The 13181-nt window shown below is 42.0% G+C and overlaps 1 protein-coding gene across 3 annotated transcripts in view; it reads right to left on the bottom strand.

Moving 5' to 3' along the window:
* The window catches only part of LOC139756401 (uncharacterized), a 150935-nt gene that overhangs the window by 101161 nt on the left and 36593 nt on the right, over positions 1-13181 (bottom strand). For all 3 annotated transcript variants that reach the window (XM_071675826.1, XM_071675825.1, XM_071675827.1), the window contains exon 3: positions 5280-5751. In XM_071675826.1, coding sequence (XP_071531927.1) covers positions 5280-5751 — 472 coding nt within the window. The remainder of the gene's footprint in view (positions 1-5279; positions 5752-13181) is intronic.

Here is a 13181-nt window from a genome sequence, read left to right as displayed (position 1 = left end):
GCCAATCCTCAGGCACCTCACCATGAATCATATATACATTAAATAACATTACCAATCAGTCAACAATACAGTCACCCCCTTTTTTAATAGATTCCACTGCAATACCATCCAAACCTGCTGCTTTGCCGGCTTTCATCTTCCGTAAAGCTTTTACTACCTCTTCTCTATTTACCAAATCATTTTCCCTAACCCTCTCACTTTGCACACCACCTCGACCAAAACACCCTATATCTGCCACTCTATCATCAAACACATTCAACAAACCTTCATAATACTCACTCCATCTCCTTTTCACATCACCACTACTTGTTATCACCTCTCCATTAGCACCCTTCACTGAAGTTCCCATTTGCTCCCTTGTCTTACGCACTTTATTTACCTCCTTCCAAAACATCTTTTTATTCTCCCTGAAATCTAATGATACTCTCTCACCCCAACTCTCATTTGCCCTCTTTTTCACCTCTTGCACCTTTCTCTTGACCTCCTGCCTCTTTCTTTTATACCTCTCCCACTCATTTGCATTTTTTTCCTGCAAAAATCCTCCAAATGCCTCTCTCTTCTCTTTCACTAATAATTTTACTTCTTCATCCCCACCACTCACTACCTTTTCTAATCAACCCACCTCCCACTCTTCTCATGCCACAAGCATCTTTTGCGCAAGCCATCACTGCTTCCCTAAATACATCCCATTCCTCCCCCACTCCCCTTACGTCCTTTGTTCTCACCTTTTTCCATTCTGTACTCAGTCTCTCCTGGTACTTTCTCACACAAGTCTCCTTCCCAAGCTCACTTACTCTCACCACTCTCTTCACCCCAACATTTTCTCTTCTTTTCAGAAAACCCCCACAAATCTTCACCGTTGCCTCCACAAGATAATGATCAGACATCCCTCCAGTGGCACCTCTCAGCACATTAACATCCAAAAGTCTCTCTTTCGTGCGTCTATCAATTAACACGTAATCCAATAACGCTCTCTGGCCATCTCTCCTACTTACATACGTATACTTATGTATATCTCGCTTTTTAAACCAGGTATTCCCAATCACCAGTCCTTTTTCAGTATATAAATCTACAAGCTCTTCACCATTTCCTTTTACAACACTGAACATTCCATGTATACCAATTATTCCCTCAACTGCCACATTACTCACCTTTGCATTCAAATCACCCCATCACTATAACCCGGGCTTTTGCATCAAAACCACTAACACACTCATTCAGCTGCTCCCAAAACACTTGCCTCTCATGATCTTTCTTCTCATGCCCAGGTGCATATGCATCAATCATCACCCATCTCTCTCCATCAACTTTCAGTTTTACCCAGATCAATCTAGAATTTACTTTCTTACACTCTATCATATACTCCCACAACTCCTGATTCAGGAGTAGTGCTACTCCTTCCCTTGCTCTTGTCCTCTCACTAACCCCTGACTTTACTCCCAAGACATTCCCAAACCACTCTTCTCCTTTACCCTTGAGCTTCGTTTCACTCAGAGCCAAAACACCCAGGTTCCTTTCCTCAAACATACTACCTATCTGTCCTTTTTTCTCATCTTGGTTACATCCACACACACACACACATATCTTTTCTCTCAAACCATTCGCCACTTCCCGTGTTAGCGAGGTAGCGTTAAGAACAGAGAACTGGGCCTTTAAGAGAATATACTCACCTGGCCCCATTCTCTGTTCCATCTTTTGGAAAATTAAAAAAAAAAGATTAATGATATGGTAAGGATATTTACCACACGTCTCCTTTTAATTATTTAGTCCATTAGAACGCTAGAATAGTAATATCTTTCTCCCTTCCTAGGGAATATTTTTTTATATCATATAGATATAATAATTATTATATATTTACTATATATAATGATATATTTTTAATATTTATGAATAGTATAAGATAGTGATAGATAGATGATAGTAATAGTTTGAAATAGATATGGGAGTATAGTGGATAGGAAGGTAAGGGAATAGTATGATACTCAGGAGTTAGTGGATATGGGATAGAAGTAATTCCGAAATTTGGTATAAATAAAGTATTGAGTAGAGTTGGGTGATTATTGGGCATATGCAACTGGGCATGAGAAGAAAGATCATGAGAGGCAAGTGTTTTGGGAGCAGCTGAATGAGTGTGTTAGTGGTTTTGATGCACGAGACCGGGTTATAGTGATGGGTGATTTGAATTCAAAGGTGAGTAATGTGGCAGTTGAGGGAATAATTGGTATACATGGGGTGTTCAGTGTTGTAAATGGAAATGGTGAAGAGCTTGTAGATTTATGTGCTGAAAAAGGACTGGTGATTTGGAAAACCTGGTTTAAAAAGCGAGATATACATAAGTATACGTATGTAAGTAGGAGAGATAGCTAGAGAGTGTTATTGGATTACGTGTTAATTGACAGGCGCGCGAAAGAGAGACTTTTGGATGTTAATGTGCTGAGAGGTGCAACTGGAGGGATGTCTGATCATTATCTTGTGGAGGCTAAGGTGAAGATTTGTATGGGTTTTGAGAAAAGAAGAGTGAATGTTGGGGTGAAGAGGGTGGTGAGAGTAAGTGAGCTTGGGAAGGAGACTTGTGTGAGGAAGTACCAGGAGAGACTGAGTACAGAATGGAAAAAGGTGAGAACAATGGAAGTAAGGGGAGTAGGGGAGGAATGGGATGAATTTAGGGAATCAGTGATGGATTGCGCAAAAGATGCTTGTGGCACGAGAAGAGTGGGAGGTGGGTTCATTAGAAAGGGTAGTGAGTGGTGGGATGAAGAAGTAAGATTATTAGTGAAAGAGAAGAGAGAGGGATTTGGAGGATTTTTGCAGGGAAAAAATGCAATTGAGTGGGAGATGTATAAAAGAAAGAGACAGGAGGTCAAGAGAAAGGTGCAAGAGGTGAAAAAGACGGCAAATGAGAGTTGGGGTGAGAGAGTATCATTAAATTTTAGGGAGAATAAAAAGATGTTCTGGAAGGAGGTAAATAAAGTGCGTAAGACAAGGGAGCAAATGGGAACTTCAGTGAAGGGGGCTAATGGGGAGGTGATAACAAGTCGTGGTGATGTGAGAAAGAGATGGAGTGAGTATTTTGAAGGTTTGTTGAATGTGTTTGATGATAGAGTGGCAGATATAGGGTGTTTTGGTCGAGGTGGTGTGCAAAATGAGAGGGTTAGGGAAAATGATTTGGTAAACAGAGAAGAGGTAGTAAAAGCTTTGCGGAAGATGAAAGCCGGCAAGGCAGCAGGTTTGGATGGTATTGCAGTGGAATTTATTAAAAAAGGGGGTGACTGTATTATTTACTGGTTGGTAAGGTTATATAATGTATGTATGACTCATGGTGAGGTGCCTGAGGATTGGCGGAATGCGTGCATAGTGCCATTGTACAAAGGCAAAGGGGATAAGAGTGAGTGCTCAAATTTCAGAGGTATAAGTTTGTTGAGTATTCCTGGTAGATTATATGGGAGGGTATTGATTGAGAGGGTGAAGGCATGTACAGAGCATCAGATTGGGGAAGAGCAGTGTGGTTTCAGAAGTGATAGAGGATGTGTGGATCAGGTGTTTGCTTTGAAGAATGTATGTGAGAAATACTTAGAAAAGCAAATGGATTTGTATGTAGCATTTATGGATCAGGAGAAGGCATATGATAGAGTTGATAGAGATGCTCTGTGGAAGGTATTAAGAATATATGGTATGGGAGGTAAGTTGTTAGAAGCAGTGAAAAGTTTTTATTGAGGATGTAAGGCATGTGTACGTGTAGGAAGAGAGGAAAGTGATTGGTTCTCAGTGAATGTAGGTTTGCGGCAGGGGTGTGTGATGTCTCCATGGTTGTTGAATTTGTTTATGGATGGGGTTGTTAAGGAGGTGAATGCAAGAGTTTTGGAAAGAGGGACAAGTTTGAAGTCTGTTGGGGATGAGAGAGCTTGGGAAGTGAGTCAGTTGTTGTTCGCTGTTGATACAGCGCTGGTGGATGATTCATGTGAGAAACTGCAGAAGCTGGTGACTGAGTTTGGTAAAGTATGTGAAAGAAGAAAGTTGAGAGTAAATGTGAATAAGAGCAAGGTAATTAGGTACAGTAGGGTTGAGGGTCAAGTCAATTGGGAGGTAAGTTTGAATGGAGAAAAACTGGAGGAAGTAAAGTGTTTTAGATATCTGGGAGTGGATCTGGCAGCGGATGGAACCATGGAAGCGGAAATGGATCATAGGGTGGGGCGGGGGGCGAAAATCCTGGGAGCCTTGAAGAATGTGTGGAAGTCGAGAACATTATCTCGGAAAGCAAAAATGGGTATGTTTGAAGAAATAGTGGTTCCAACAATGTTGTATGGTTGCGAGGCGTGGGCTATGGATAGAGTTGTGCGCAGGAGGATGGATTTGCTGGAAATGAGATGTTTGAGGACAAGGTGTGGTGTGAGGTGGTTTGATCGAGTAAGTAACGTAAGGGTAAGAGAGATGTGTGGAAATAAAAAGAGCGTGGTTGAGAGAGCAGAAGAGGGTGTTTTGAAATGGTTTGGGCACATGGAGAGAATGAGTAAGGAAAGATTGACCAAGAGGATATATGTGTCGGAGGTGGAGGGAACGAGGAGAAGTGGAAGACCAAATTGGAGGTGGAAAGATGGAGTGAAAAAGATTTTGTGTGATCGAGGCCTGAACATGCAGGAGGGTGAAAGGAGGGCAAGGAATAGAGTGAATTGGATCGATGTGGTATACCGGGGTTGACGTGCTGTCAGTGGATTGAATCAGGGCATGTGAAGCGTCTGGGGTAAACCATGGTAAGCTGTGTAGGTATTGTATATTTGCGCGTGTGGACGTATGTATATACATGTGTATGGGGGTGGGTTGGGCCATTTCTTTCGTCTGTTTCCTTGCGTTACCTCGCAAACGCGGGAGACAGCGACAAAGCAAAAAAAAAAAAAAAAAAAAAAAAAAAAAAATAATATAATATATAATATATTATATATATATAATATTATATATATATATATATATACAAGCCTAAGGCAGGTACTCATCTTATCGATCAACCCCTAAGGTAGGATGAACAGCTGGATTGACTCTGGAATCTTAATTCCCGACCCCGGGCGACCTGTCAGTGCGTCACCGTTAGCGACGCTAACAGCTACACGATGGTTGTAGAGACAGGCAGGTTACTCCATTATATCTTTGCCTTCGTAAATTCTTTATCATTCGTTAGTTCTTATTACGGCCCTTGTGATACTGCTCATGTGAATAGTCTGGGATCATTAGGCATTAGTGGATTCGTTCACTTATCACGGTGACAAATGTACAGATAAAATACTTACTTTTTCGCCATCTCCTTCATACTCTGTTGACAGTCTTCCAGTTGCTCCTTGATGCCATCATTGTCCCTTTCCTTGGGCTGGCTTTCTACCTGAAGCTGCTTGAATAAATGTTCCTGAAGGTTGATTATAGTGTTGTATAGAAGTTGAGTGTTCGGGTCAGTAACATTCTGACTGTACTGAGTCAACTGCTGCAGTGAAGACCCATGGGTGATGGGACATCCTTCACCTTTCCTTGATGCAGCATTTTCTTCTGTTGCGTCTTGCTGTTCCCCTCTCAATCGTCGGTTCGCCTCCTCCAACATGCGTTTCTCTCCTTCCGCTAAGTGAATCTCTCTCTTCAGGAATTCATTTTCTCTTTCGATCCTGAGTTGTATCTCTCGCATCTGGAGGGCGTCGGCCTCTTGCTGGAGAAGCTTCTGCCGAAGAATTTCAGTTTCCTGCAGCAGATGTCGAGTAACTTGGCGGCCAGACTCTGCCAAATCAAGATGAGAACCTTAGAAACATACAGACCCGGGAAATGGTTAATATTCATGATCTGACAACCATCAACTCTTGCCAGAGTTAATGTAAACAGTTGATGTTGTTCGAGACTCACCTATGTTATATTTGTTAATACACAGTCAGAAACATTTGCCAAAGACAACCAAGGATCATGTTGTCATACGTAGCCCCAGAATTCATTGTGTGGATCTTCTAAGACTTTGAGGCTGAGCAACAATCAGAAGCAGGGAAGCTATGGAGTTCCTTTGAAGGGAGAAGATCCTCGACGAGCCTGTATGACCTTTCGTCAACAAACGATGATACAGCCTCGCCGAAGGTGATGTTTCCTTTTCGGTGTAACTAGAGACAACCGGAGTCCGGTAAAACTATCAAGGATTATGTGACTAAAGTACTGATAGTGAGGACCAAAGCTATGTTTATAACTATACAACTTGCAGCTGTTGTTGGAGTTTCTTCTGACTAGCAAGTTTTATATGTCTGGCTACAACATTAACCTTGGTAAAGACTCACCAAGATAATGTGTTTAACTCAACCCATCAGTGGATGTCACAGGCAAATACATCTGATGTGTGACTACACACCCACCAGTTGTTGCCAGATACAACAAATTTTTATGTGGACAACTGTTGCCAGAGACAAAAAAAAAGTATGTTTTTACAACCACAAACGAGTGTCTGAATTAATAAGGTTCATGTGCTTCACGATGCAACCACGAAGAAAAGCGAGAAATGAACAAGATTTGACGGATGACGAGGAAAATACATTTTGTGCATTTTTTGTATCCTCCAGTCACTTTCATGTGCCGAAGACAAACAACCCCTTGTCGGAGACTAACAAGGAATTTATGTGAGACGATGCAGACAAAAATTTGTCATCAGTGACTTTGTAAGGTCTGTTAGTGTGACTTTACAACAGACCATCATTAGAGGCTCGGGTTTACATATGTGTGTGATCATATACCACCAGAAACTGTTGCCAGCGACTACCTGAATATGACTGCATCATTCACAACCACTGAATATGTCAGGACTGAACTGAGATAATCAAAAGCAAAACATCACCGCCTACTTTGTTTCCTCAATCACTGAATAACAGAATTTCCCCGTAACTGCGTATACCGCAAGGAGACATATCTAACCAAGATTGAGATGTGCCAATTGCGTATATCATAACTGTCTTCTAATTCTAAAATTTTGTTTCATATGCTCTGCGCATCTCTACAGAGTACTCTGAGCAATGAACGTGAACTGTCGTACTTACATCAGGCTGCGCGGCTTGCGCTGTTTTTGATGTCTCTTTACACTGCCTAATCTACAAAGGCAAAGTGCTATTTACTCAAAGGAAGTGCGATAACTTCTCCTTGTCATCCACTGATAGGTCTTTCTGGTCTTTAGCTAAGGGCATCTCTAACAACTTCTGTCACTCTACCTTTCCTTCACTTTTCCATTCTGATGGTACTATAGCTGTCTCTCCCGTAGACAAAACAACTCTCTTTGGTTTCCGCTTCTCTTCTAACTCCACCCTGGATGATTCTAACATTCCTTCACCCTCTGATGCTCCTCTTGCTAATCCTATGCTCTTCCTAGTAATCTGTTTTCGGAGTGTCCGAGAAGCACTTCTCTCTCTAGACACAAGCAAGACTTATGGTCCTGATGGCATCCATCCCCGTATATGAAAAGAGTATGTTTCTGAAATCACTTTGGTTTTTGCACCCGAGAACTAGCTGCTTGTGTGCAACCACGCAATATTTGGCAAGCTGCTGCGTCACACAATTACAGAGGAGTCGTTAATAACTTAAGTGTGGACCGTTTTAATAACTGTCTCTTCCCTACACCTCGAAGCCTTGGAACTCTTTATCTTTTCATGTCTTTCCTAATAAATATGGCATGGCAATTCATAAAGACATGTCTCTCACTTCCTCCAAAATTCGCAAATACTTTTCCATATCTCTTCTTCTTCTCTTTCATAATTCTCTCTATATTTCAATTAAGTTCCGGCCTTGATGTGGACGTTTGTCCGTGCTGGAGCCTCCAACGTAATGAAAAAAAGAAATCGAGTATTTTTCACTTTTTCTTTGTACCAACTCCTGCACATCTGTATGACCCTTGACCTATCTATGTTCCTACCTCTATAATCTCAAACTTTAGCCACCACTACCCAGTCAACTGACCCAGCTACATCGGCTACTCTAGCCCCAGAGAGGTGTATGCATCCCGTCCCAGTCATACATATCATCCTCGCCATAGAAGCGTTCCAGTATACAAGGGTAATGTATTCCTCCGCCCACCAATGGTGTTGATGGGAAAACCTTTCGTTGCCCACTTTCTTCATCGGCAGAATAAGATACATACATAATACAGGATTCACAGTGTTCGTCTCCTTCACGGTTACTTTGTAGCATGATTCAAAGCACCTTTTTCTTTTATTTCCTATGTTAGTTATCAAGTTTCAAGAGTAATACTCTAAAATTTTTATTTCACCCAAATGATTATATTATATAGCATGTATTATCCCTGGGGATAGGAGAGAAAGAATACTTCCCACGCATTCCTCACGAGTCGTAGAAGGCGACTAAAGGGGACGGGAGCGGGGGGCCAGAAACCCTCCCCTCTTTGTATTTTAACTTTCTAAAATGGGAAACAGAAGGAGTCACGTGGGGAGTGCTCATCCTCGTCGAAGGCTCAGATTGGGGTGTCTAAATGTATGTGGATGTAACCAAGATGAGAAAAAAGGATGACAAGTAGTATGTTTGAGGAAAGGAAGCTGGATGTTTTGGCTCTAAGTGAAACGAAGCTCAAGGGTAAAGGGGAAGAGTAGTCTGGCAATGTCTTGGTAGTAAAGTCAGGGGTTAGTGAGAGGACAAGAGCAAGGGAAGGAGTAGCACTACTCCTGAAACAGGAGTGGTGGGAGTATGTGACAGAGTGTAAGAAAGTAAATTCTAGATTGATACGGGTAAAACTGAAAGTTGATGGAGAGAGATGGGTGATTATTGGTGCGTATGCACCTGGGCATGAGAAGAAAGATCATGAGAGGCAAGTGTTTTGGGAGCGGCTGAATGAGTGTGTTAGTGGTTTTGATGCACAAGACCGGGTTATAGTGATGGGTGATTTGAATGCAAAAGTGAGTAATGTGGCAGTTGAGAGAATAATTGGTATACATGGTGTGTTCAGTGTTGTAAATGGAAATGGTGAAGAGCTTGTAGATTTATGTGGTGAAAAAGGACTGGTGATTGGGAATACCTGGTTTAAAAAGCGAGATATACATAAGTATACGTGTGTAAGTAGGAGAGATGGCCAGAGAGCGTTATTGGATTACGTGTTAATTGATAGGCGCGCGAAAGAGAGACTTTTGGATGTTAATGTGCTGAGAGGTGCAGCTGGAGGGATGTCTGATCATTATCTTGTGGAGGCGAAGGTGAAGATTTGTAGGGGTTTTCAGAAAAGAAGAGAGAATGTTCAGGTGAAGAGAGTGGTGAGAGTAAGTGAGCTTGTGAAGGAGACTTGTGTGAGAAAGTACCAGGAGAGACTAAGTACAGAATGGAAAAAGGTGAGAACAAAGGAGGTAAGGGGAGTGGGTGAGGAATGGGATGTATTTAGGGAAGCAGTGATGGCTTGCGCAAAAGATGCTTTTGGCATTAGAAGCGTGGGAGGTGGGTTGATTAGAAAGGGTAGTGAGTGGTGGGATGAAGTAAGATTATTACTGAAAGAGAAGAGAGAGGCATTTGGACGATTTTTGCAGGGAAAAAATGCAAATGAGTGGGAGATGTATAAAAGAAAGAGGCAAGAGGTGAAAAAGAGGGCAAATGAGAGTTGAGGTGAGAGAGTATCATTAAATTTTAGAGAGAATAAAAAGATGTTTTGGAAGGAGGTAAATAAAGTGCGTAAGACAAGGGAGCAAATGAGACCTTCGGTGAAGGTGACCAATGGGGAGGTAATAACAAGTAGTGGTGATGTGAGAAGGAGATGGAGTGAGTATTTTGAAGGTTTGTTGAATGTGTTTGATGATAGAGTGGCAGATATAGGGTGTTTTGGTCGAGGTGGTGTGCAAAGTGAGAGGGTTAGGATAATGATTTGGTAAACAGAGAAGAGGTAGTAAAAGCTTTGCGGTAGATGAAAGCCGGCAAGGCAGCAGGTTTGGATGGTATTGCAGTGGAATTTATTAAAAAAGGGGGTGACTGTATTGTTGACTGGTTGGTAAGGTTATTTAATGTATGTATGACTCATGGTGAGGTGCCTGAGGATTGGCGGAATGCGTGCATAGTGCCATTGTACAAAGGCAAAGGGGATAAGAGTGAGTGCTCAAATTACAGAGGTATAAGTTTGTTGAGTATTCCTGGGAAATTATATGGGAAGGTATTGATTGAGAGGGTGAATGCATGTACAGAGTATCAGATTGGGGAAGAGCAGTGTGGTTTCAGAAGTGGTAGAGGATGTGTGGATCAGGTGTTTGCTTTGAAAAATGTATGTGAGAAATACTTAGAAAAGCAAATGGATTTGTATGTAACATTTATGGATCTGGAGAAGGCATATGATAGAGTTGATAGAGATGCTCTGTGGAAGGTATTAAGAATATATGGTGTGGGAGGCAAGTTGTTAGAAGCAGTTTTTATCGAGGATGTAAGGCATGTGTACGTGTAGGAAGAGAGGAAAGTGATTGGTTCTCAGTGAATGTAGGTTTGCGGCAGGGGTGTCTGATGTCTCCATGGTTGTTTAATTTGTTAATGGATGGGGTTGTTAGGGAAGTGAATGCATGAGTTTTGGAAAGAGGGGCAAGTATGAAGTCTGTTGGGGATGAGAGAGCTTGGGAAGTGAGTCAGTTGTTGTTCGCTGATGATACACCGCTGGTGGCTGCTTCATTTGAGAAACTGCAGAAGCTGGTGACTGAGTTTGGTAAAGTGTGTGAAAGAATAAAGTTAAGAGTAAATGTGAATAAGAGTAAGGTTGTTAGGCACAGTAGGGTTGAGGGTCAAGTCAATTGGGAGGTAAGTTTGAATGGAGAAAAACTGGAGGAAGTAAAGTGTTTTAGATATCTGGGAGTGGATCTGGCAGCGGATGGAACCATGGAAGCGGAAGTGAATTATAGGGTGGGGGAGGGAGCGAAAATTCTGGGAGCCTTGAAGAATGTCTGGAAGTCGAGAACATTATCTCGGAAAGCAAAAATGGGTATGTTTGAAGGAATAGTGGTTCCAACAATGTTGTAGGGCTGCTAGGCGTGGGCTATGGATAGAGTTGTGCGCAGGAGGGTGGATGTAATGGAAATGAGATGTTTGAGGACAATATGTGGTGTGAGGTGGTTCGATCGAGTAAATAATGTAAGGGTAAGAGAGATGTGTGGAAATAAAAAGAGTGTGGTTGAGAGAGCAGAAGAGGGTATTTTGAAATGGTTTAGTCACATAGAGAGAATGGGTGAGGAAAGATTGACCAAGAGGATATATGTGTTAGAGGTGGAGGGAACGAGGAGAAGTGGGAGACCAAATTGGAGGTGGAAAGATGGAGTGAAAAAGATTTTGAGTGATCGGGGCCTGAATATGCAGGAAGATGAAAGGCGTGCAAGGAATAGAGTGAATTGGATCGATGTGGTATACCGGGGTCGACGTGCTGTCAATGGATTGAACCAGGGAATGTGAAGCGTCTGGGGTAAACCATGAAAAGTTCTGTGGGGCCTCGATGTGGAAAGGGAGTTGTGGTTTCGGTGCATTATTACATGACAGCTAGAGACTGAGTGTGAACGAATGGGGCCTATGTTGTCTTTTCCTAGCGCTACCTCGCACACAAGAGGGGCGAGGGGGTTGTTATTCCATGTGTGGCGAGGTGGCGATGGGAATAAATAAAGGCAGACAGTATGAATTATGTACATGTGTATATATGTATATGTCTGTGTGTGTATATATATATATATATATATATATATATATATGTGTGTACAATGAGATGCATAGGTATGTCTATATGCGTGTGTGGACGTGTATGTATATACATGTGTAGGTGGGTGGGTTGGGCCATTCTTTCGTCAGTTTCCTTGCGCTACCGCGCTAACGCGTGACAGCGACAGAGGAAAATAAATAATGAATAGTTATATTGTATATTATTGCGACTAAGTCCGGATTTCCTACAATAGCATATAACTCACTGATTTTACTCAGTATTTCTAACACTAGTTCCTCTTTATTATTCATGTTTGCATCATTATCCTCTGCTACTTGTTTTAGCCCACGTTCCTGGCCTGACCACGTTGCTGAGCAGCTGTGTCATGTCTGAGGATGACACAAAACCTTCATCATACTTATATCATATGCTATGCTCGTCTTGTGCCTAACCTGGCTGCAATATATACATACATTGGGATCCAGTTCCATCTCTACCATATTGGCTTCTATCCTTACATCCTTACAAAGTTCTTTTCAGTTATTGATAAAGTGTGTTTTCTTGCCATGTCATTAATGTTTATGGTTCGCTTGAGCGTTCGCACCTTCAGAATATTCCAGATGTTACTGACTCTCGTTGATCATCCTTGAATAGTCAGTTAGTGCCTCGTGCTTGGGCATTAATTCCTCATGGCTGCTGTAAAGGACATTGTACCTACATGGATTACAACTATGGATCTTTGGTTGTGTTTCTTGTGATTGTGGTAAAGTATCGTCATCATCCAGTTTTCGGTTCAGCTCTTGGGTTGTAAAACTGAATTCTCTCACCTTTCCGCACGTTCTAGAATTCTATGTCACTGGATACAGTTGACTTAGATTCGTTTGTCGCCTGTGATCTTCTAAACACCTTAAAACGATGAGAGGTTTCAGTACTGTTTATGTCTTTGGGAATGTTACCTTTCTCTCGTTGGCGACTAATACGAAGCTGTCCTCTGTTGCCAGTGATTAAGTAAGTTTATATTCGTGACTTTGTAGTAAGAGTTTTATCTATTGCCAGTGACGATCTTGGTTTATACTCGTGGCTTGATAGTTCCATCTGTTGCCGATGACTCACAAGGTTTAAGTGTATACAACAGCAAGCAATTGTTTTCTGTCTTAAGTGGACAGAAATAAAGCCGTTAAATACTGTCGTCTGCGACTGGAGATTTAATAGATGTGACAGTAGTACATCCACCAGCTGCATCTCGTGATCACTAGCTTTTATGGTTAGGACCATATACACCAAACAGGGGCGGACCATATACACCAACCAGGAGCGGACCATATATACTAACCACGGGCGGACCATGTACACTACCCACGGGCGGACCATGTACACCGAACAGGAGCGGACCATATACACCAACCAGATCCGGCGTCTATGCCCATGCAATAACAACCCTGTATATAGTGACCAAACAGCTTTACAACCTTAGCCAAGCAATAACAACTATGGTTTGCTTATGATTAAGCTACTCTCAGTTGTCAGTGATGATCAA

Source organism: Panulirus ornatus, chromosome 21, assembly GCF_036320965.1.
Source record: "Panulirus ornatus isolate Po-2019 chromosome 21, ASM3632096v1, whole genome shotgun sequence".
Taxonomy (NCBI): Eukaryota; Metazoa; Arthropoda; class Malacostraca; order Decapoda; family Palinuridae; genus Panulirus; species Panulirus ornatus.
This window is presented reverse-complemented; position numbering and strand designations above follow the sequence as displayed.